This window comes from Amborella trichopoda, chromosome 2 (genome assembly GCF_054954075.1).
Source record: "Amborella trichopoda isolate Santa Cruz 75 chromosome 2, AtrichopodaSantaCruz75HAP2 v2.0, whole genome shotgun sequence".
In the NCBI taxonomy this organism is placed as follows: Eukaryota; Viridiplantae; Streptophyta; class Magnoliopsida; order Amborellales; family Amborellaceae; genus Amborella; species Amborella trichopoda.
Window position 1 is genome coordinate 47,511,110 of NC_142337.1, and position 24,754 is coordinate 47,535,863.

The 24,754-nt window shown below is 38.0% G+C and overlaps 1 protein-coding gene across 14 annotated transcripts in view; it reads right to left on the minus strand.

Annotated features, from left to right (window-relative positions):
• LOC18426405 (Met-10+ like family protein) overlaps nucleotides 1-24,754 on the minus strand; it is a 52,362-nt gene that overhangs the window by 19,035 nt on the left and 8,573 nt on the right. For 8 of the 14 annotated variants that reach the window (XR_016049451.1, XR_016049450.1, XR_016049449.1 and 5 more), the window contains exons 2-5: nucleotides 9,149-9,247; nucleotides 8,697-8,816; nucleotides 8,436-8,602; nucleotides 6,917-6,987 (exon numbers count right to left, since the gene is read on the minus strand). Coding sequence is in view for 10 of the 14 variants with exons in the window: in XM_088858348.1 (XP_088714474.1) it covers nucleotides 6,917-6,987; nucleotides 8,436-8,602; nucleotides 8,697-8,816; nucleotides 9,149-9,247 (457 nt within the window). In the remaining 4 variants the exon portion in view is untranslated. Of the gene's footprint in view, nucleotides 1-6,916; nucleotides 6,988-7,113; nucleotides 8,263-8,435; nucleotides 8,603-8,696; nucleotides 8,817-9,148; nucleotides 9,248-14,844; nucleotides 15,029-19,006; nucleotides 19,334-24,754 lie in introns of those variants that run through there. The other 6 variants (XM_088858349.1, XM_020662519.2, XM_088858351.1 and 3 more) reach the window with 5 other exon arrangements.

A 24,754-nucleotide genomic window follows, 5' to 3' on the forward strand; every position in this document is an offset into this window, starting at 1 on the left:
GGCTGCAAGATCATTGGGTAGTCTTCTCTTTGTCCTCTCCTTCTTACTCTCTACCTCTTTCCCTCATCTATCCTCTTCTACCCCCACCTAAAGCCCGAGCTTAGCCTGGCTAAGCCTATTACCCAAACGATCAAAAGGGACGAACCAGGGACTCTCAAAGTCCAGGTACATAGAAAGAAGGTGCATGAACAAAAAAGGAGCGAAATCCAAACCATGCTGAGAAGGCGGGGGGCTTTCTATAGTGATCAAAGAGGGCTAGCCCCGGACGTGCCCACGAACTCCACCGAGCAAGGTAGGTGCCTGACTCCCTCGCCACCAAAATCACTCTCATATTGTTGGTACCTATCCGCACATCGCCCATGCGCCACAAACGCAACACACACACGGGCACGCTGTTTTCCAGGGGGGTTCTAGGTCAAGGTCCCCGAAACGACGAGAACCAGACCTGACCACTGTCTAGTGGTGGATAAACCTCAAGTTTCTTCAATTGAGTGCTTGTGTTCGCTTGAAGCTAGCTGGTTTTACAGTTTTTTTCAAATATCCTACATCACTATGATTGATATCTACACTCCAGCTTAAGGAGTGCAAAACTGCAATGCCAAGCTAGGAACATGAGTAGATACATTATTTGATAAGGACACAATGTGGGTTTCTTCATTTAAATAAGGTATACTTTGTAAGTTTTCCATGGTGTGATTAGTCTAACTCAATAGACCAAACCATACGTTTTATCTCATTTTCTCTCACACCACCTCCCTCTCCCTTTTCTTCTTTCTTGTATTCTCCCCTTTTCTTCTTTTCTTTCCATCCTATATACTGATCTTTCACGCTAACCTACTTCGTGATTCAGTGAAACCTAGCTCATTTGTAAATAGTGCAAATCATCTTGAACCATAAAAAAGACTCATCTACCATGCCTCTGTCTTCCCTAGAACTGCCCTCTTCCTATTTTCTAAGTTCTAAATATTACACGGGTGCTGCCTTAAAGACTTTGTAGATGCTCTACAAGCAAATATCAGATTCCTGTTTGTGCAAACTGAAGTATTGTATTGTTGAACATAGCACTTAGTGGACCAGATCTTTCGGGGCAAGAAGACACGTCAAGGTAGCTAGTTGTATTATCTTTCAATAATGATAGGGAATCGAATCATTACTTAAGAAAAAAGCGTTAGGGAATAAATCATATGCTGGTTAGTGTGTAGTATTGGTTGAGTTAAAGATTAATTGTGCCTTTCCTGGTGAAAGATTAGAATGTGTCCATGATTTATGATGCTGATTTGAAGAAATGAAGCTTCCAATTGTTGTTCTCCATATCTTGCTTTGTGCATTAATTTTTTGGCAATGTCAGCCTTGGCACTTTGGTGGGGATTCCACCCCCTTCCTATTAATCTTAAATTGTGATATTTTTGTAATATGAAGAGAGCAAAGTCGGAAACTTGTATGAATTTTTTCTTAAAAAAAAAAAAAAACAAGTCTAAGAGCTTATTCGTGACAATGATATGTTTGTCTTTAACTCTTTCAAACAGTCCTTTGCTCTCCAATATATGGAAATTAAATTGATATAAAGCTTTGGCCTAAGATGGGTGATGACCTTAAACTTTCCCTTAACCCATCCCATGCCGGAGTAAAGGGGCATCATTGTGTTAGGTAGGCACAATATTTCAAAAAGTGTTAGGCGGCACCCAGGCGGCCATGGGGGTCCAGGCAGCCCAATGCCTAGGCGGATACCCAAAACCTAGGTGAGCACCCAGAACCTGGGCGACCCAGTAGAAAGAAAAATGTTAGAACTTTTATTCATAACTATATACCAAATCTAACAGTATAACTATATAACACATAATCCATAATCTATATTTCCATGAATGAGGAGAATTTTGATAGTCCATAATCCATATTTTCATACAATGCTAAAACCATACAAGCATACATACAAGAGTTAGATAGTAGAAACTAGAAACTAAAAATAGGAAAAAGAAAATATACAAAAATTCAGATAATATACAGTCTAGGACTAGTCAACAGTCAACACCAAGATTCAAGCGTCTTCCACTCTTCATTCTTCAGTCATCATCATCATCATCAGAAAGAGTAGGGTAAACCTCATCATATGCATCAGATTTGAGACCACCATCATCAATCATCTCCCTCTTCAACATAACGATCGTCCTCCTCTGTTTCTTCTGAATCTGCCTCTTCCTCCTCTTCTTCTACCTCCTTACTCTATGCAGATGAGGCCCTAGGAGTCTTGGCTTCTCTACCGTTTTCTATCTTTTTGTGCTTCCCTGAACTCAAATATTGTATAATCTCCTCCCTGGTAGCCTCAGGAACATTGTTACACGAAGCAACATTCCCCTTAATACCGACAAGGTATTTTTTGAACCGGTAAATACCCCCATTAGTATCATTTCCACAATAATTATATTTAATACGATTTTTGTCATTCAGATTCAGGTAATGACTATACTTCCAACCCGGATCACCACTTCTAGAAGAATCTGCAAGAGATATCTCCATAGGATAAGGCTCATTTTCATCCTTTTCTGGTTCTACTAAATTTAAATATTGTCTAATCTCATCCCAAATAGCTTTAGGAACTTTTTTTACAAGAAGCAACATTCCCTTTAATACCGGTAAGGTGTTTCTCGAATCGGTTAATACCCCTATAGGTATCTTTTCACCAAAATTACACCTTATACAATTTTTATCATTTGGTTTCGGATTATAATCATACTTCCAACCTGGGTCACTTCTTCTAGTAAAACCAGAAATAGACCTATCCAAACTAAAAGGATTTTGTTCCTGTTTGTGTTTTACTGACCTCATATATTGGTTAATCCCCTCTCAAATAGCTTCAGGAACATTTTTACAAGGGGCAACATTCCCCTTTATACCGACAAGATGTTTCTTAAATCGGTTTATGTCCCTTTTGTATCATTTTTACAATAATTGCATCTTATGCAATTTTTGTCATTCGGATTCGAGTTATATCCATATTTCCAACCCGATTCACCACTTTGACTAGATCCTAAAGAAGACATCTCAAAATGTTACAAGCAATATAAAAAATATAGTTTTGCACTTACTTTGACTGCTCCAACTCCAAACTTCCACCTCTGAGATGTTTTCTGATGCTAAAATATTAAAAAACACCCTCTAATAGGACTAAAAAAATTTCGAAACTAAATCTAATCTTAATGGGTGATGTTTGGATCCATTTCCCATAACATTGAAAAACACTTCGTTCCAATGAAAATCACATAATCTAGTTTTTTTTTTAGGTTTCTCTCTCTCTAAAATGGGTTCTTGTGGGTTTAGGTTTTAAATGAACCTAAAACCCATCTTTAAAAAATAATTCTTTTTCCCCCCAAAACAACCCTCAACAAAATCCATTTCCGCCCCTGGGCAGGCCGCCTGCCTAAGTGGGTGCCGTACCGCTTAAGCAGCCACCCAGGGACCGCCCGCCTAGCCCTGGCCTAGACCGCCTAGCCTTGGCTTGGACCGCCTAGGCTCTGGGCGGCGCGCTTTTTTAATCACTGGGTAGGCAGCCAACGTAAAATTTGGCCAAAACTCATCATGGTCAACTTATAGTATTTGCTTATGCTAGGGCGATCCCCATAAGCGACGCGTTGTACCAGAACCCAGATACAGTGAGAAATGAGCAAGGGGTAGCTAGGGCGTTCCTCAAAAACGATGCGTTGTACTGGACCTCAGGTACAGTGAGAAATGAGCAAGGATTAGCTAGGGCATTCCCCAGAAGCGACGCGCAGTAGCCGCGTACGGTTGTAGTGAAAAATAGGCAAAGGTTCCCGCGACATCCTGAACGAGCGCGAATAAAGAAGCTAGTCCAGGAGAATAGGATTTGTTTAGCCACATAGAACGTATGAACGCTTATAAGTAAGAGCATGGAGTTATTGGATACAATGAGACAAAGGAAAATAAACATAGCTTGTCTATAGGAAACCAAATGGAAAGGAGAAAAAGCTAAAAAAATAGATGGGTATAAACTGTGGTATACATGAAAGGAGAATAATAAAAATGGCATAGGTATAATAGTAGATAAATATTTAAAAGATAAAGTAGTTAATATTAAAAGAATAGGCAATAGGCTCTTATTAATTAAGCTCGTATTAGGAGAAGAGATAATTAACGTAATTAACGGTTATGCACCAAGTAGGATTAGATGATAGAAGTAAGAGACAATTTTAGGAGGATATAGATGGAATAGTCCAAAACATATCAAATGGAGAAAGAACCTTATTAGGAGGGGACCTAAATGGTCATGTAGAGAAGGATAGTAGAGGATATGAAGGGGCACATGGGGGATATAGGATTGGGGAAAGAAATGAGATGGGTGAGACTATTCTAGATTTTGTTATAGCCTATGACCTAGCAATAGCAAACACTTACTTTAAAAAGCGAAATGAACATTCAATAACCTATAAAAGTGGAACACATAAAAGCCAGATAGACCTCTTTCTAATTAAGAAGGTAGATCAACCATTATGTAAACGCTGCAAAGTTATCCCAGTAGAGAGTTTGACTACCCAACATAGGCTCGTCATCATAGACATCTGCATAAAGACGTGGAGGACAAGGGGTGGAATTTTAAAAATGAGAAAATAGACTTATTTAGGGATATATTAATTGAAAAAGGAAAATAGAACTCTGAACATGATGTCAATGTAATATGGAATGAGATAGTTGGATGTATCAAGAAAGTGGCAAAAAGGGTTTTAAGAGACTCTAGAGGGAAAAGAAGCATCGATAAGGAAACTTGGTGGTGAAATGATGAGGCTCAGAAGGCCATTGACGAAAAAAGATTAAGTTATAAAACTTAACAGTGTAAGTTTTATACCGTGGTACATGTTGTTCGCAGATGATATAGTTTTGATTGATGAGACTCGAAACGGTGTCAACACAAAGTTAGAACTTTGGAGGGATGCTCTAGAATCCAGAGGTTTTAAAATTAGTCGGACTAAACAGAGTATATGGAGTGCAAGTTTAGTAATAATGGGACTAGAGATGAGAAAGTAGTCAAAATTGACGACCATGAAGTACAAAACCTTTTGATATCTTAGTTCGATAATCCAAAAAATTGAGAGATTGAGGAAGATGTCGCACACAGAATTAGAACTGGGTGCACGAAGTAGAGATGCACAACTGGAATTTTATGTGATCGTCGCATACCAATGAGTTAAAGGGCGAGTTCTATTGGACAACGGTAAGACCAACTTTGCTCTATGGGTCAGAATGTTGGACGGACAAAAAACAATATACTCAGAGAATAAGTGTAGCAGACATGAGGATGTTGAGATGAATGAGCGACAAGACAAGGGATAGAATTCGAGAGAATTTAGGCGTGACACCAATAGGCGATAAAATGAGAGAGAGTAGACTTAGGTGGGCTGGCCATGTCTGGCGCTGACCAAGTACAACACCTATTAGGAGGTGCGAGTTAGTTCAAGTGGAAGGACTGAAAAGGGCAAGGGAGGCCCAAAAGGACGTGGTTGGAAGTAGTTCGAAAAGATATGGGGACTTACGACCTCACTGAGGAGATGACCTTTAATAGAACAAAATGGAGAACCAGGATTCATGTAGTCGACCCCAATTAATTGGGAAAAGGTTAAAATGATGATGATGATATTGATCTTGTACTAGCAATTCCAACTCTATCTAAATCGTCTTTTGCAACTCATTCTGCCCATAAATAACCACTGATGTTTCAAATTTCAAACACAGTATTACAAGCTTTTTACAAAGCTAACTCCTAAGTGAAAATATATCACATATTAAGTCAACTACTTTGCTTATATCTCAAGTCTAAGAAGAGTGGTGACCTTAAACTTTCCCTTAACCTGTACCACGCCCAGGTAAAAGGGCTGGGTTGTGTTAGGTAGGCAGCCAATGTAAAATTTTGCCAAAACTTATCACTTTGCCTATATCTAGACAGGTTCCAATGGAAACCATATGTGCTGCTTGGCTAGAAGCCTTGGTAATAGTAATGTCACCATTTGGCAAGGACCATTATCAAACACATGGATCAAGGGTCCAGGTCGCTTCATAATAAACTTGAGCAAAACCTGGAATAGAAATTGTCCTAGATCCCACGATAAGATAACATGGATGTCTCCAGGATAAAGCAAGGAAACACCACTAAAAAAGAAGTCTAGATAATGGCTTAAAGAATTGTTGTCCAACTGCACAAGTGATTGTAGTGAAAGTTGTAATAATCTCCAACAAAGGCCAACCAACCGCTGCCATTTATCTGGTATGCAATGATGTCAAATAAACCCTAAAAAAATTGGCTCTCTAAATGGCACAAAACAAAGCGATCAAGTAGTACTTAAAATTTCAATACAGAGGGCAACACACATATTTTATGGCTATACGAAGGAGATTAAATCCCAATGAATCAGCTACTACTAGTGGCTCACCAATGCGTCATGATTCTAAAACACAAATTTAAACCATTAAATTTGCCATCAAAACCTTGACTAGTGAGAATGACCAACATTAGGTAACTTGGACATGAAACAAGATATGAGTGAAACAACCTCAGGTAAATACTTCCCCAGAAACAACATATGACCACACAAATTTGCTAGAATGGACCTCCAAGTATGTCTAGGTCATGTTTATATGAATATAAACTCCATAGTTAACAACATTAAATTCATTACATTGAACTTTAAAATCCCAACAATTAGCCAAGGAAAAGTTTGAGAGTTGATTAATGCACATATTATAAAGAAAAAGTCGCACATATTGTAAAGAGAGATTAAAGAAAGATACGAAATTTCTCAACTCGCAATCTCATCATCTTCAAGTAACATAGGCGAGAAAACAAGCATTCCAACAGGAACCTCAGAAACATGTGATAAAAATTAAAACAGCCAATACGAACAAAATAACTTACAAACAATGTCGTCGCTAGCAAAGCTGCTAACAAGCCTTTGCCTCTCTGTTGAAAGCCTTGAATTCCAATATCTGCATGAACCTAAAAGTAAGAAATCATGACTGATGGAACATCTTAAATGCACTAAAGAAATAGCTCAAATTTTGTAAAAGGAAGTACAACTCGGTAAAGAATGAGATTTGGAGCTTAAATGTGAGTTTTTTTTTTTTTTTGAAAATGTCAACTTTAATAAAAAAAGAATCAGTACAAGAGACCTTGGCGATCCATAGAAGAGGATGCTCAAGGGTCAAACAAACCAGAAAAGTGGAATCAAAATCCTCTTTTAGGAGGTTACAATGAGGCATAGCAACCTAGAAAAACAGATTGATCCACAAAGCAAAGCCAAACAAAAAACAGAAAACCATAAATCTAAAAAAACTTGGCCATGTAGGCAATACAATACAACTCGGTCATGTAGAACTCTTGGCGATTTGGTTCTAGTGGAAGGTTGTAATAGAGTAAGGAGTAGAGCAAAGGGAAGGCATAAAAGGACATAGATGGAAGCAGTGAGGAGATATAGTGACTTATAGTTCAACTGAGGTTATGGTCCTTGATAAAGCGGAATGGCAGAACAGAATTCCCGCAGCCGAACCAAAATAGTCGGGATAAGATTCAAATGACGACAATGATGATGATGACAACGATCGTGTAGAACTCTCTTAGTCAAGTCCATCATATTGGACTAAAAAGAAGTTAAACATGGATGAGTTACAACCCAGCAGAGAAAAAGTAAACACAGCCAATTCATCTGATGTAGAGACAACTGACAATAACAAGAGCATGGCATCCTTAATACTCCTCACTAACACCTCACCGCCTCCATTAATTAATGGGGATCAGTGAGGGAGAGCCCCCCATCTTGCTTTTCACAGGGAGAGGGTAACCTTTTCCCTATCCCATTCTTAAGAATAATTAGGTTAAAGCCTCCATCAAGCCACTCATTGTTAAATGAAGAAAATTATTTTCTTAAATAATACCTTCTTCAATATTAGCTAAAATAAGAAAAATTAGTGGTAAGATGGAAGCAATAGTTATAAATTCATTTTCATTTGAATGCTATGTCCTTCAGATGCTTATATAATTCAGTTATTATCAGAATTTACTTGTTTATCATGCATATCTTTTCATTCCCGAACACAGCCATAGAGTCAAAGTTGAATTTTGCTTCTTTTGCAGTTTTAGCATCTTCAAATAATATTTTCCTTGGACTCAATCCCTGAGAGTAGAGAAGCATATTCCCAAGATGAAGGGAACCATATTCCCAAGAGAAGAGGGCTCCCCCAGCAGTTTTGCTCTCGAAACACAACCTTGCAGATTGGAAATGGGAAGCCCATCATAAATGGTAGTTTCCAAGGAAAGTCTTTTTCATTTTTTTTGTTTGCACAAAACAAAAAGAACATTAAAATCCTAAACTGAAATACAAATCCAAATTAAATGAGGTCGTGCGGAAACAATTTAATGAGTTTGTGGGGAAACATACACTGTAGCTAAGTCAACTTGAAAACGAAGTCCATTTTCAATGACAGTAGTTACTAGGGAGTGGTTTCCAGCTAAAACCTCAAGCTGCATTGTTCTATAATCATTTTGAATTGAATCAATCTTATTAACAACAGTCTGAATCTTTGGCTGGTTCTTATCGAGTACCACCTGAGACAAAAAGAAAAATCCCCTCTACAATAAGATATAGAGTAGATGTAAATATATTAACGCATAAATTTTATGTAAAATGGTATAGAACTACCTTTGCAATCAATTTACGAAAAGGAAGATGCTCATCCCTTAAGTTCAAATGTGCAATGTGACCAACCATTTCAAATGCTGCTGGAACAATGATGCCCTTTGGTAGCAAAGCCTCTAGTATCTGTCATGCATATTTTGATTACATTACTACTCAGGGGCCACATTTTTTCTATCACCAAGTAGTTGAGAAAAAAATAACAGTTGCGAAACTTTACCAAAAAAACAGCTTTATAAAGGAAGCACATTAAACTAACAAGTAAGCTTAACTACCAAAAAAGGACACTAATTAGAAGGATAGAGAAGCAAAAGGAATTAAAATAACAGAAGATTATTAAAATCATACAACACCGGTAAGTTCTTCAATAAAAACGCCTACTAGTTTCCTCCTTGAAATTGTTTTTATTTCAGGCCCTTAGCAGGCATGAAACACTTGTAGAGCCGAATGACTAATACCTCATTCATTTGCCAGTAATCATAATGTAAGGTCAACTTGCACTGGACAAGGTCGAAAATTGATCTTTTGCTTTGTTCATTATATTCTCTTAAAACAGCCTGAAAGAAACATTAAGAATGAAATGAACCAAGTCAAACATATATTAAACAGAAAGGCCTATTACTGGAGATTCACGTCAAGAAAAATGCAGGGAAGTGTAGCTTTGACCACTCAATAATATATGAGGTCAAGATTACTAGCAAAAATAACTAGAAAAGCAGCTAATAGAAAGAACATAAACCTAGCAATTCACATAAGACAACAAGATTGTTATAGAATCTTGAGCACAAAGTGTTCAACTAAGCACCTATAACCCAATATTATCCATTGAATAAGAAAATTATCTAAGAAACCACTGCCCCACCCCAACACCACAACCTGCGGGCAAGGTTCCGCATGTGGAGAGATTTGGTTCTATTTTAATTAACCTCAAACCATCCAATTGAGGTTGATTTGAGGATGGGCAATGAGCAGAAGGCAACCGCTCATACAGTTGGCTTGGAGATACCAGCTATCCTAGATCAGTATGGTGTGGCAACTGGCACAAGTCCATAAGTGAAGTGGTCATGACTTTGCAGTGGGACTCTACATTCTAAAGAGATGGAATCAGGGTATCCTGTATCCACCTGCTACGGGAAGGCCATTTACTGGTTCCAAGCACAGTATATGATAAACTATGTTACAAGAACACAGATACAAGAATCCACACCTGACTCAGATTTCAAGAATCCAACTCACGTACCTATAATTTGCCAAGTCCAGCACAGCACCTCCATACAAGTTCTTACAATGAACACATATCCATACGTACATATATACATACACACACATACAAATACATACATACATGTTATACATACTATAGTTACCCGAATCTCTTCCGATTCAGAACCCTGATTCAGCGATTCCGACTAGGAATCTTTTAAGACCCGCTTCCGTTAAGCCAAGAATCTCAATTCCAACACTTATAGAATCTCGTTTCTAATATTTACTGATCATCGATTCCGCAATTGGTGAATCGAGATTCTACACTTGTTGAAATTGGTTTCCATATTTACTGGAATTCTACAACTTCCCCCCCGCCCTCCCCCCCATCCGTTTTTTTTTTTTTTTTTTTTTTTTGAGAAGTCATGTTTAGAAGCTTTCAAGGCATCAAACTACTCAAGGTGGATACTCAATCTCAAGCTGTAGGGTATAATCACCTTTTTTGGCATAAAATGACCAATAGAAATCAAAGTGGTGGTCCTTGTTCTCTATTTAAATCTTTACATAATATATTGATCCAATGAAGATATTGCAACTCCAAGATGTTAGAAATAACGTAATATAAATAATGTAAACGTGCATGCATGGTATGTCGGTCAAAGAATGACATTGAAACATGCATTATTTCCCTCTCAGTTCTCTCTCATATTCTAAAGATGTTAGAATCTCGATTCCATAAATGAAGGAATCTCAATTGCATATTGGTTAATTCCAACTAGGTCCAAAACTTGATTCCAAATAGGGGTGCAATGGACCGGGACCCGACCTGGGACCCGCCGAGTATACTCGACATGGGTCCAGGTATGGGTCCAACATTTACACGTAAACTGTTTGAGATAAAATAATTCAAGCTTTATTCGTTGGGGTGTGTTAAGGATTGTATATAATAAGAACTCATAGTATGGGTATATGATCGTAAAAGAATGGCAACAAACAAAAAAAACAAAAAAGAAGCTCATAGTGAAAGTGACAATGGACCCGACTAGATCCGGAACCCGAGGGTCCAAAACCTGGACCCGAATACTATTCGAGACTAAGTCTGATTCTAACCAAAACCAACCCGTACCCGACCTGTTACCACCCCTAATTCCAAAGAGCTAGGTACATCTATGGAGGGATCTCGATTCTATTTTGGTCAAATCTCAATTCCTAAAAATAGGAATCCTGTACCCCATGATTCCTCTTGTACAGACATTGATTCCAAAAATAGGAATCTTCAAGCCAGAGGCAATTATGTGCTTCCGATTCCTAAATCGATTCGGTTTCCGAATTGCTTCTGGTAACTATGACAAATACACATACACATACACATACATGGACAGATGTATACATGCATACATACATACATATATATATAGGTATATATGTATATATATATATACATATGTATATATATATATATATATATACATATATATATATATATATATATATATATATATATATATACATATATATATATATATATATATATATATATATATATAATATTGATTTGTGACCTTCAAATAATTAAATTAACTTTAAAACAAAGTATAGAGGTACAAATGAAAGACACGTGTCCAAATCAAAGACCCGTGCGCCCAATTGTGTGGACATGAATCTTACAAAGAGGACAATCATCTCAGAATGCGGAAGCTTGAAGTACAAAACAGACAAGCATGTCTTGTTATCCAATCTGTGTGCTTTTGTGTCCACATGGCACATAAACCACGTCAACAAATCCAAAAAAAATGAAAATTTCTAGATATGCATGTCAACATGAACTACCATGTTTATATGCATGCACCACCCATGTCTAGTGCATTTGCATGTCCGATTCTCCTTAATAAGTGTGCTACACATGTCCTTGTAACATAAATGATATACTATTGAAGCAATTACACTATTGCATCCAAAAGCACACCAGTAGCCACAAGGTTATCTGCTGAGAGAGGTGCTAGGGGGGTCTGATGCACAATGAATCTTAAAGAAATTATTCCAAGTAAATAGATTACTTGGGTCTAATAAGTCCTTTGCCTCAACGCGATTTCCTTTTGAATGATTCCAATGCATAGTTATACAAAATAACTTCATCAACAAATATCTTATGCTAGATATTATTATCAAGAACTAACCTCTCAAGATATTTTCATTAAACCGCTCCATAACTGCAACCCTCCTCTCAATATCCAGGTGAGTATAAGAAAACAATGGGTTCAAATAGTACCCAACTGCATGCAATAGTCGAGCATATCCCATTTTCTTCCTATAATCTCCCATATTGCATCATAGTTGCTCTCATCATTGCCCAAAGACTCAAATATCTCTTTCTTGGTTCCACGTACGCGTCATATATAGAGGCCACAGTGGGCCTCACCTCGCTATCAGACTTCGCAACACTTTGACTATGGTTGAAATATTTTTGTATACTTTGCTTTAAGAACTAGGTGGTAGAATTTAAAAAATGCGAAAATAAACTTATTTAGAGATAAATTAATTGAAGAAGGAAAATGGAACTCTGAACATGAGGCCAACGCAATATAGAATGAGATGGCTGACTGTATCAACAAAGTGGCAAGATAACTTTTAGGAGAATCTAGAAGAAAAAGAAACTCTAATAAGGAAACTTAGTGGTGGAGTCATGAGGTTCAGAAGCCCATTAGCAAAAAACGATCATGTTATAAAACCTGGCAGTGTAATAGAAACGATCAAACTTAGTAGAATATAAAAATGCTAAAAAAAAAGTTAAACACATAATAAGTAAAGCTAAACTTAAGGCATATGATAATCTATTTAATAACTGGGAATAAGAGAAGGTGAAAAAGATGTCTTCAAATTAGAAAAAATAAGCGAGAAAAAGTGTAGGGTTCTTAACCATATTACATGCATTAAGAGTGAGGATCAAAGGGCCTTGGTGTAGGATGATGAGGTAAACGAAAGGTGGAGAGTTTATTTTCAAAAATTATTAAATAATGAACACAATAGGACCATAGCGGTAGAAAGAACTATTGATACAAATGAGGCCAGAGGTCACAGATACATTTGTAGGATTAGGATATCGAAAGTGAAAGAAGCTTTGAAAAAGATGACGATGGGAAAGGCTTTAGGACCATATGGTATCCCGATAAGAGTTCGGAAGTGCATTAGGGAGGTTGGCATTGCTTGGCTGACGAAGTTGTTCAACAAGGTGTTGAGAACAAAGAAAATACCTGATGAATGGAGGAAAAGTATTGTGGTACCTATTTACAAGAACAAATGAGACATACATAATTGTGCAAACTATTGAGGGATCAAGCTTATGAGTCATACTATAAAGCCCTGGGAGAGAGTGATTGAGCAACGAATAAGGCATGAAATGATTGTATGAAAATCAATTTGGTTTTATGCCAAAAAGATCAACAACCGATATTATTTTCCTAATTAGGCAACAGATTGAGAAATTTAGGCCGAAAGGAAAACACCTTTACATGGTCTTTATTGATCTAGAGAAAGCTTATGATAGAGTACCTTGAGATTTGATTTGGCGGATATTGGAAAAGAAAGGAGTCTCCAGATACTACATCGACTTGGTGAGAGATATGTACGATGGAGTGCTAACTAGTGTACGAATAACTAGCTGAGAGACGAGTGAGTTTTCAGTGACAATAGGCCTACATCAAGGGTCAGCATTGAGCCCATACCTCTTTGTCTTAGTTATGGACGACTTACCTAGTCACCTACAAGATGAGGTATCGTGGTACATGTTGTTCGCAAAGATAGTTTTGATCGATAAGACCCGAAATGGCATCAACACAAAGTTAAAACTTTGGAAGGATGCTCTAGAATCTAAAGGTTTTACAATTAACCGAACTAAGACAAAGTATATGGAATGCAAGTTTAGTAATAGTAGGAGTAGAGATGACAAAGTATATTGACAGTCAGGAAGTACAAAAAAGACCGCACTTTTGATATATTGGGTCGATAATCCAGGAATATGGAGAGATTAATGAAGATGTCGCACACAGAATTAGTGTTGGGTGCACAAAGTGGAGATGTGCAACTGGAATTTTATGCGATCACCGCATACCAATGAAGCTGAAGGACAAGTTCTATAGAACAGTTGTGAGATCAGCTTTGCTCTAAGGGGTGGAATGTTGGGTAGGCAAAAAATAATATACCTATAGAATGAGTGTAGCAAAGATGACGATGTTGAGATGGATGAGTGACAAGACCAGTAGAGATAAAATCAAAATGAATCTATTCAAGAGAATTTAGGTGTGGCCCCAATAGGTAATTAGAAGAGAGAGAGTAGACTTAGATAGGTTAGCCATGTGTGCCACCGATCAAGTACAACACCTGCTAAGAGGTACTAGTTAGTTCAAGTGGAAGGACTGAAAAGTGCGAGGCGTAGGCCCAAAAGGACATGGTTGAGAATAGTCCGAAAAGATATGGGGACTTATAGCCTCACTGAGGGTATGGCCTTTAATGGAGTAGAATGGCAGACCAGAATTCGTATAGTCAACACCAATGAATTGGGAAAAGGCTATGATGATGATGATGATGATGATAATGACTTTGCTCTAACCCTAGAAAGCCTTAGAAAAAACAACATCACGTGCCATCTTCCCTTTAGTATCCTTAGGTCGTTTGCATTTAAACCAATCCTCTAAAGTGAGTACTTTCTTGGTGGGATTTACATGGTGGTGGGGTTCCTGAGTTATATTCTCTAGCAGCTAAAGTGTTCTCATAAAGTGTGAACTCCTCATGTGCGGAAAGATGTTGGAACACATACACTTATATTAATAGTGTGAAGCGTAATCGTCTAAATTTTGATCGCTCTGAGTCGTTAGTATATGTTCACTACAATGATTGGTTAATGAGTAGACTGCGCACAAATTATCAAGAGAAATACATAAACTGGGATGCAAACCTTAAGAATGACCATCTTGAGGATGATGTCGAGATATTACAAGAATTGGATGCTCATTTCGATGTTGATGATGATGCCTAGTCTCCTACTCCATTATTGAGACCTCTTTCTCCCCCTGCATCTACCGAGCCTGATGATGTGGTAGGTGACACTCCATCTCGAAGCCATGTGACCCGACCTCCAACTATATAGGGATCATCGAATTCAAATTCAGTTGTTTCACAAAGATTGCAATCCGTTCGTAAGGGCAAGAAAACCACAAGATGATAGACACCTCTCTCTCTCTCTCTCTCTCTCTCTCTCTCTCTCTCTCTCTCTCTTGTGTTAACCAGCTCACTAATATATGTTTTGTGCGCCCAACAGCTTAGATCCATGGTTGATGGATGGCTTGGATGGATAATATATATATATATATATATATATATATATATATATATATATATATATATATATATATGTTATCATTTCCCCCTGTTTTTGTATTATGTACTATGCCACCAACTCACCGTTATCAAATAAAGTTCACTCGTTTTAAGTGAAGATCGAGCCAATGGGTAGATCGTTTCCATCCCTTAGGGTTCACCTAAGGGAAAAATGATCAAATAGGAAAAAGGATCTCTATTTCAAAACCTACGAGAAAAGAGAATTGTTATTACAACTCACGGTTATAATTTTCAAAAACGAGGATCATAATTATCCAATATTACGATTAAAACTTTTGATACATGCTTGATATGTGATTCCTGCTTATGTGTGTTAGGATTGATTTGAGATGGCTACTAATATGGATTAATACAAATTACAAAATTAGACTCCGCTAAAAATCGCTCTTTGAACCTTCTTGAATATTTATTATCAAACATTTCACATGCACATAATCCAATCACATAATCAGCATAAGCATAAATCTATAATAAGAGATTTTGAACCTTACTTGAATATATATTATCAAATACTTCACAGTTCACATACATATAATCCAATCACATAAGGATAATCCAATCTATAATAAGATCTCCTCAAATCATAAATTCGAATTCCAAATCTGTTATCCTCTATTTTATGCTATAACCTATTCATGATTCATACCAAGATGTATAATTACAAAGTATGGAACGAACTCACCAATATGCTCTAACTAGGACTTGTAGAGAACAAGTAAATCCACAGCTTTAGAGCATCAAAAGCATGTCAATACCTTGCTGGAAAATCTGGAGCAAGAACAGCAATGTAGAGAGAGAAAGTAATAGAGAGGTGATGGAGCAAGATGGCTTCACAATAAATGATTAGACGCTGGTAAACGAGGATCCTAGATATAAGAACTACGGTTAATACTTACTGAAAACGTGCGATCAAATATGCTGGTAAACAAGGATCCTCGACATAAGAATCAGGGTTAATACTTACTGGAAACGCGCACTAAAATATGCTGTTAAAAGAGGATCCCAGATATATGAATCACGATTAATACTTTCAGGAAACGCACGATCAAGGCTCCTAGTAAACGAGGATCCTAACAATAATAATCACGATGAATAATTTTCGGAAACACGGATCCTATATTCAAGAACCTCGGTATAGAAGCCTAGGAATCTCGAGCCAAGGAACTGAGAAACCAAAATGATACATTCTTAGGATCGTGGTTCTCAAATTTCGGAACCGCAGTTTAAATTGAAAAGAAACAAGGACCATAAAATTTTAAATCGCGTCGTGCACCCTGTAAGATTCCGTTATGGAACCGTGGGACCGCGGTTTTGAATTGGGACCATGGCCTTGGCCACACGGTTCCCGCAATTATGGTTCATATTATTTGGATTTGTGGAAAAAATATTACAATTAAAATACAAAATACAATTGTGACCATCAGATAACCCATCCCCCAAAAAAAAACAGGCAAAAAAGAGTAATATTTGTCTTTTTTTGTTTTATTTTTTGTTGTTGTTGAGGGGGCGGAGGGGGGGAGTGGATGGGGTATTTTGGGAGATCACTTTTTTTCCCCTGCCCTAGGGCCTATTTTCCAACCTCGAGCAATGTCTCAAACATGCCGCCTTGAGCCCAAGCAAGCAACTAGTTGGTCTCACCTAGAGCAGCTTGCCTCAACAAGGCGAGAAACCTAAGTCCCCGCCTAAGTGTTGGGTGAGCCAATTTTTAGATTCACAAGTACATCCAAAAACCAAAAAAGCTCATAAGATAAAAGAATAACGAGATAAACTACACTAAATCCAACTCTAAGTCACATGCATGTGCATCTCCAATGTGTCCCACATCTGAAGCCAAGCCATCATCATCTATTACATCCCCTCATCAACATATACTTCCTCCTCCTCAACCTCCTCTAAATCAGTTTCATCCTTCTCAATCTACGGAACTTATATGGATGTGGGCCTTACTCTATTCCTTTGTAGTCTCGCACTAAGCCTATGGTCTTCCTAAAGCTTGTGTGATGTCCAACCAAGGTATGTCTACACCCTCAAAAGGTCATTATTCTTCTACAGTCCATTCACTAGTGTCATCCGGTTCATCCAAGACAGACATTAATGTAAATGCGCTTCTGGTAAAGCATTCGCTGTATCAAACATAAAGTTGATCATCTATATTCTTTTGCTCTAACAACTTCCTTCTTTTACTATGGTATTGCGATAAAAAGAAAGCAAACAACCAAAAGAAAAACACGGTTAATTAGCTAATGCCCAGCAGTTCCTACGATCTAGATTTTAAAATACCAAGCAGAAAGAGTCCTGCATGCTCAAATGTGCTACGATTGTGGCCGCAACTGGATGAACTATAAGTGAGGCTCAATGCTTTAATGGAGAGACGTTATAAATGTAGTGTCTCGCTCCCATATGATGCCCAACACCAGCTAGACATTTGTAATATCACTTAAAACAAGTAAATCAAACTAAATTCACAAAATTTGATTACCTAGTTGAATCGTACCCCTTTTAATGTGCAGGATTTTTCATCCAAAGTCCCCTAATGAAGGGATGGACTCATAAAGTATCCAGCTATCTAGTGGGGCTAGCAAAGCTGATGCATTCCATCTCCTATTTATAATCTTAATTAGGAGCTTATATCTGCATTCATTTTCCTTAAGAATAAACTTGATCTCTTTTGTCACTCAAAGAGATGCCTTGTGCATGTCGCCCATGGCAAGCTAAGCTTCACCAACTAATCTTAACACTTTTACAGAAGGATGAGAAACATCCAATATAAAGTGGACTACACCCCAAAAATATGTATTTAACACAGTTTGCATAGACTTTCTCCATCTGGATGACTAACCCACTAACTTTTAGCCCATCTTCCACAAAACAACAAGCTCCTTAAAGCATTTTCATGCTTCAGTATCGTTTGGAGAGTGAACTCCCTCATCATGCTCTACGACTAATATATACCACAAATAAAACGGTAATTCCCTTAGCTTTGTCAATTGTCATTTTAACTCTAGGAAAATTCCATATGTCCTTAAGAATAAGGTCTGCACCACTTGCTACAAAAGGAGTCCAAAACACATAATTTTTCTTCAATGTTAATAGATGCTCAGCTAAGAAATAATCAGTAGCATTTTTTGTGATAACTTGGACCACATGCACTTCTGCCTATCATCAATCTAATTCAACAAATTAAACATGTAATTTGCACCATGTGAATGGTTTGTTGTACCAATAGATTTCAAGAGAAGAGTCCCCAAGGACCAATTGACAAAATAATAATAAAGGAAGTCTTTCCTTCAGATCATCCATCACATACAATTGTGACCGCATACTTCTGCCCATCTATTAGGTAATTCAAGATATTCTTTCCATCCTCCATTGCATCTCTCAATGGGGCTCCCTAAGCTCATGAAATATAGGACCAGTGTTTCAAAAAGCGCTAGGCGGGTCCTAACCGGCCTGAGGGGTCTAGGCCACTCAGCGCCTAGGCGGGCGCCCAGGCAAGCCCCCAGAACTTGGGCAACCCAGTTGAATCCAAATAAGGATTCTGCAGTTATGTCAGTATCAATTATATGTATTATACTACATATTACCATTTAGCACACATTCCATAAGCATAACCATAATCCATAAGTCGATTCATACTCCATATCCAATTAAAACTTAAAATTTTCCAACCAACCAAGCTATCAAATAGTATCACACCAGTATTGCGATACACCACCATGAGGAAGAAAACGAAATTGAATTATGAAACTATGAAGGCAATTCTTGAAGACTCAAAAGAATCTTCAATAGTTCAATACACAATACTTCAATCAAAGTTCAAAGTTTAATAAATATTCAACAATCGACATTCATCATTCATTCATCATCAAAAAATCTTGAGTCAGCTGCATTGGCATCATATTCATTGGACTCATCACCCTCCTCGACATATTGGTCGTCCCCGTCCTCTTCCATCTCTTATGAATCAGCATCTTCTTCCTCCTCTTCCTCCATTCATGTTCTCTGTGCAAAAGATCTAGTGGCCCTAGGGGGGTCAACTGATGTCCCTGAAGCATCCATGACTATGTCCCATGTCAATCCTTCATGCCCTTCGACCTCATCATCATCAACTAACTACTCCATAGCATGGTCCATATTTTTTTATTTGATGGGGTCTCTCTTATCTCTCTTAGCAAACCTGTCCATCAAGAAACGATTGTACTTGACATAAACTAGGTCATTGAGCCTCTTTGATTCAAGCATTTTCTTTTTCTTTGTATGAATCTAACAAAATCAAATGAAACTAATTAAAATCAAATATTTATGGTTCATGTATTATTTATAAAATTATACAAATTACCCTTACGGCCTTACCCCTTCAAAAGTACTCCAATTGTGCTCACAACCGGATGAAGAAGTGGCTACGTTTACGATCCGAATGGCCAACTTTTGTAAATTTGGAGAGCTACACCCATGTTAGCTCCACCAATGGTCTGCAAAGATATAGAAAAAAATCATAAATAAATTATAGAATTACTTGATTACTTGAACTTGATGAAGATGAACTTAAGAATATTATTAATACCTGAATTAATTTTGGTCCTTTGCCTCATCGCCATTGGACTCCCAAAAGACTTTAATGAGCACTTGTAATTTATCAGCTCATCAGTGCATATAATATCCTACATATCAGGATTAGGGACTAGCACCTCTATACACTCATTAAATCTATTCATCATTGTGTCGTTTGTTTGTATATCCTTGTCAATATAAAAAAACGCCGGCTTCAAATAATAACCAACTGCATGCAATGGCCGATGTAGCTGCCTATCCCACTTCTCATCAATAATCTCCCAAACAGGCTTATAGCAGGTTTCTTCATCATTGAAATATTGGACTATCTCTCATTTGCATTTCTCCATAGCATCATATATGTAGCCCATAGAAGGCTTATCACTATCACCCATGCGAAGGACTTTGATAAGAGGAAAAAATACCTTAAGAGCGTCCTTCACCCCTCACCGAAAAGCCTTGAAAAGGATAATATCTCTCACCTTCTTCCCAACCTGATCTTTAGACCACTTGCACGCGCTCCAATGATTCAAAAAGTGAACCGCCCAGCGCCTAGGCTGTCCGAAAGGCCTGGGCACAACGCCCAGGCCTAGGCGGCCAATCTAGGCGGTCGATCCCTGGGCAACCGCCTAGGCGGTACGGAACCTGCCTAAGCGGGCGCCTAATGCCCAGCCCTAGGCGGCCACCCACCCCACTCAGGGGCGGAAATTGATTTCGGTAGGGGCCATTTTGGCCCTTTGTTTTGATTTTAAAGGGCCTAAATTAGGGTTTTAGATTCATTTGAACCCTAAAACTTGTTGGAGCCAATTTTAGAGAGAGAAAGCCCCCAAAAACTAGTTTTTGGTGAATTTTTTAGGGTCGGAGGGTGTCGCCAATTTTAGAGAGAGAAAGCCCCCAAAAACTAGTTTGTGGTGAATTTTTTAGGATCGAAAGGTTTCTCAAAGTTAACATATATAAGGCTATGGAGAAATGCAAAAGAGAGATAGTCCAAAATTTCAATGATGAAGATACCCACTATAAGCCTGTTTTTGATATTATTGATGAGAAGTGGGATAGGCAGCTACATCGGCCATTGCATGCAGCTTTTTATTTGAACTCAGCTTTTTTTTATATTGACAAGGATATACAAACAAATGACACAATTATGAATAGATGTAATGAGTGTGTAGAGAGGTGCTAGTCCTTGATCCTGATATGCAAGATATTATATGCGCTGATGAGCTGATAAATTACAAGTGCTCATTAAAGTCTTTTGGAAGTCCAATGGTGATGAGACAAAGGGCCAAAAATGATCCAGGCATTAATAATATTATTAAGTTCATCAAGTTCAAGTAATCAAATAATTCTATTATTTATTCATGATTTTATTATATATCTTTGCAGCCCATTGGTCGAACCAACACGGGTTTAGTTCTCCAAATTTACAAAAGTTAGTCATTCGGATCTTAAACCTAACCATTTCTTCATCAGGTTGTGAGCGCAATTGGAGTACTTTTGAAGGGGTCGTAAGGGTAATTTGCAAAATTTTATAAATAATACATAAACCATAGATATTAGATTTTAATTACTTTCATTTGATTTCGTTAGATTCATACAAAGAAAAGGAACAGGCTTGAATCAAAGAGGCTCAATGACTTAGTCTATGTCAAGTACAATCGATTCTTGAAGGACAGGTTTGCTAAGAGAGACCCCATCAGATCAAAAAATATGGACCATGCTATGGAGTGGTTAGTTGATGATGATGAGGTCGGAGATCGTGAAGGATTGACATGGGACATGGTCAAGGATGCTTCAGGGACATCAGCTGACCCTCCTAGGGCCACTAGATCTTCTACACAGAGACCAAGGATGGAGGACGAGGAGGAAGAAGAGGCCGATTCAGAAGAGACGGAGGAGGATGGGGACGACAAATATGTTGAGGAGAGTGATGACTCCGTCGACTCCGATGAATATGATGCCAAAGCAACTGACCCAAGATTTTCTGATGATGAATGAATGATGAATGTCGATTATTAAACTTTAAAGTTTGAACTTTGATTGAAGTATTGTGTATTGAACTATTGAAGATTCTTTTGAGTCTTCAAGAATTACTTTCATAGTTTCATAATTCAATTTTGTTTTCTTCCTCATGGTGGTGTACTGCAGTACTGGTGTGATACTATTTGATAACTTGGTTTGACAATTTGGTTGGTTGTAAATTTTAAGTTTTAATTGGATATGGAGTATGAACCTATTTATGGATTATGATTATGTTTATGGAGTGTGTTAAATGCTAATATGTAGTATAATTTAAATTATGTACTGCAATACATATAACTGATACTGACATAACTGCACTACAGAATCCTTATTTGGATTCAACTGGGCGCTGGGCAGCCTGGACCCCCCAGGCCACCAAGGACCCGCCTAGCGCTTGTTGAAACACTGATGCTCTCCACTCTCCGACGTAAACATTTGCCTCAACTGCACTCTCCTCGAATGTATGCTATCTAGACATAAGTACTAAGTCGAAATTCTCGTGACCCTAGGCCTCCCAATCCCTTTCTTCTTTGTAAAGGTACGCATCATGCTGAGGGTGAGATGGTGGCTATAAATGAAATTTGTAACTAACTTGGTCTTCTTCACTGCACCTGATATCTCGACTAAACCGCCAATAGCCTCAAGCATAAGGTTTATACAATGTGCTGCACATGCTGTCCAAAAGATTCTAGGATAAGCTATGCGCAACAAATTAGATGCAGCAACATTAGGAGCAGCATTGTCTGTGACAACCTGTACAACAAGATGCTCCCCAACCTCCTTGATTCCCTTCTCTATCACTTGAAATATGTAATGGGCATCATGGTATTGATCAGAGGCATTAATAGACCTCAAAAAAAAGTCACTACAGGACAATTCACACGCAAATTCATTTGACTTCTTCTCTTCCTATAACTCCAAGCCTCAGTCATAATAGTAACCCCATACTGAGCCCATGCATCCTTCATAAGTTCTATAGTTTCCTTCATAGCACTCACTGCCTTTTTTTAAAAAAGCTCTGAAAGCTCATATGGGCCAAATTGGCCAATTGCCTCTACCGCAGCATAGAAGCTGCTTAAGCAAGTGGTATTGAAAAGAATGCCTGCCTCATAAAACCATGTAGCAAGATAATACACGGCTCTCTCTCTCTCTCTTCCTTCTTGATTCTATTTTCAATGGTGGTTTGCTTTTTTGTTTTCTCTCCTGCAACCTCAGGGTCAGGTCGAGGTAAAAAACTATCCATAAGGCCTCTAACCCGAGACTTCTTAGTCCCAAAACCAGAAGCAATTACAACTCCCTTACCCTTTTCCCTAATAATGGATTGCTCAACCTCTTGCATCCCTCCCCAATCCTTTCCTCGTCACTATCATCATCACCAAAATTGACCCGAACCCCAGACTTAATCTCTGCTATAGAGGCAAATCTATCATCTTTTTTCATTTCACCATGTTCAAAGAATTGTTTATTTCTTCCTTAACAGCATCAGGAGTCTTTTTACATGGGGCAACATCCCCCCTAATACCGGCAAGATGTTTCTTGAACAGGTTTATGCCCCTTTTGTATCCTTTTCACAAAACTTCCATCATATGCAATTTTTATCATTAGGATTTGGGTTAGAGCCATAATTCCAATTGGGATCACCACTCCTATTAGATCTCGAAGAAGACATCTCAAAAATAATGCAAATTACTAAAGCAAAAAACAAAATCACTTACTTTGAGTTTGATTGCTCAATCTTCAAAGTTCCACCTCAAATATGCTTCTAAATGCTCAAAATCTTCTAAAAAACCCCCTAATAACTATGCAAAACATCAAAATATAAATCTAATATCAATAGGTGATGTTTTGATCAATTTTTGTTAACTTTGAGAAACTCTTCGATCCTAAAAAATTCACCAAAAACTAGTTTTTGGGGGGTTTCTCTCTCTAAAATTGGCTCCAACAAATTTTAGGTTTCAAATGAACCTAAAACCCTAATTTTTGGCCCTTAAAAACAAAAACAAATTACCAAAATTGCCCCTATCGAAAGTTATTTCCGCCCCTGGGTTTCCCTTTGCTATCTCCAAAACCTCAGCTCAAGGTGCAAAATGCATTCGCTGGCCCTTTTTGGTGAGGTCTTGTTGACCCTCAACCACCAATGTTAATCACCCTCTCCCAAATATTCCTACAACATCTTCCAACTTCACCATCATATTCATTTTTATCATCAAATATTCAAACCTCATCCAACAATTCTTTTTTTTTATAAAGTTAAATGTATTGCTTATAAATGTATTACATGGATTATTTGAACTGAGAGTCCCTCCATACTGGGACTCTCCGTAAAAAATAGGTCAACAAACCCTATACAAAATGATCGTATTTGTCCGGAGTTATACAGAATATACAATGAGATTACAAAAAATGGGCTTATAGTAATGCCCCTTTACACCAACAGTCTTTAATCTAAAGCAATCAAAACCGACCACGCAGTGTTACACAATGGTCCCTCTGTGGTCCAAATCAAAGGTAGGGGCTTCAACTGGAGCCCTGGCTAGCTCATTCGATGTCCTCAATGTATGCGTCCATGAGACATTTATATCACTGCAAATATCATCGATCTCATCAAAGATGAAAGCAAGATACCATGGAGGAGAGGACGTCCCCCGTGCCCATGATATTATATTTTTAGCGTCTCCCTCCACTATTAGGTTTACCCCCCATGCTCGGTTGAAGCTCTTGATGCCCAAAAGAATGGCCATGGCTTCGACGTGCTGAGAATCTTGAATACCAAGGTATTCATAGTAGGTGAACAAAATCCTACGGTTTGGGTCTCTGAAAATTCCTCCTGCTCCGGCATGACCGGGGTTTCCCATGGAACAGCCATCAAAGTTAAGTTTGATTGTTCCTTGTGGGGG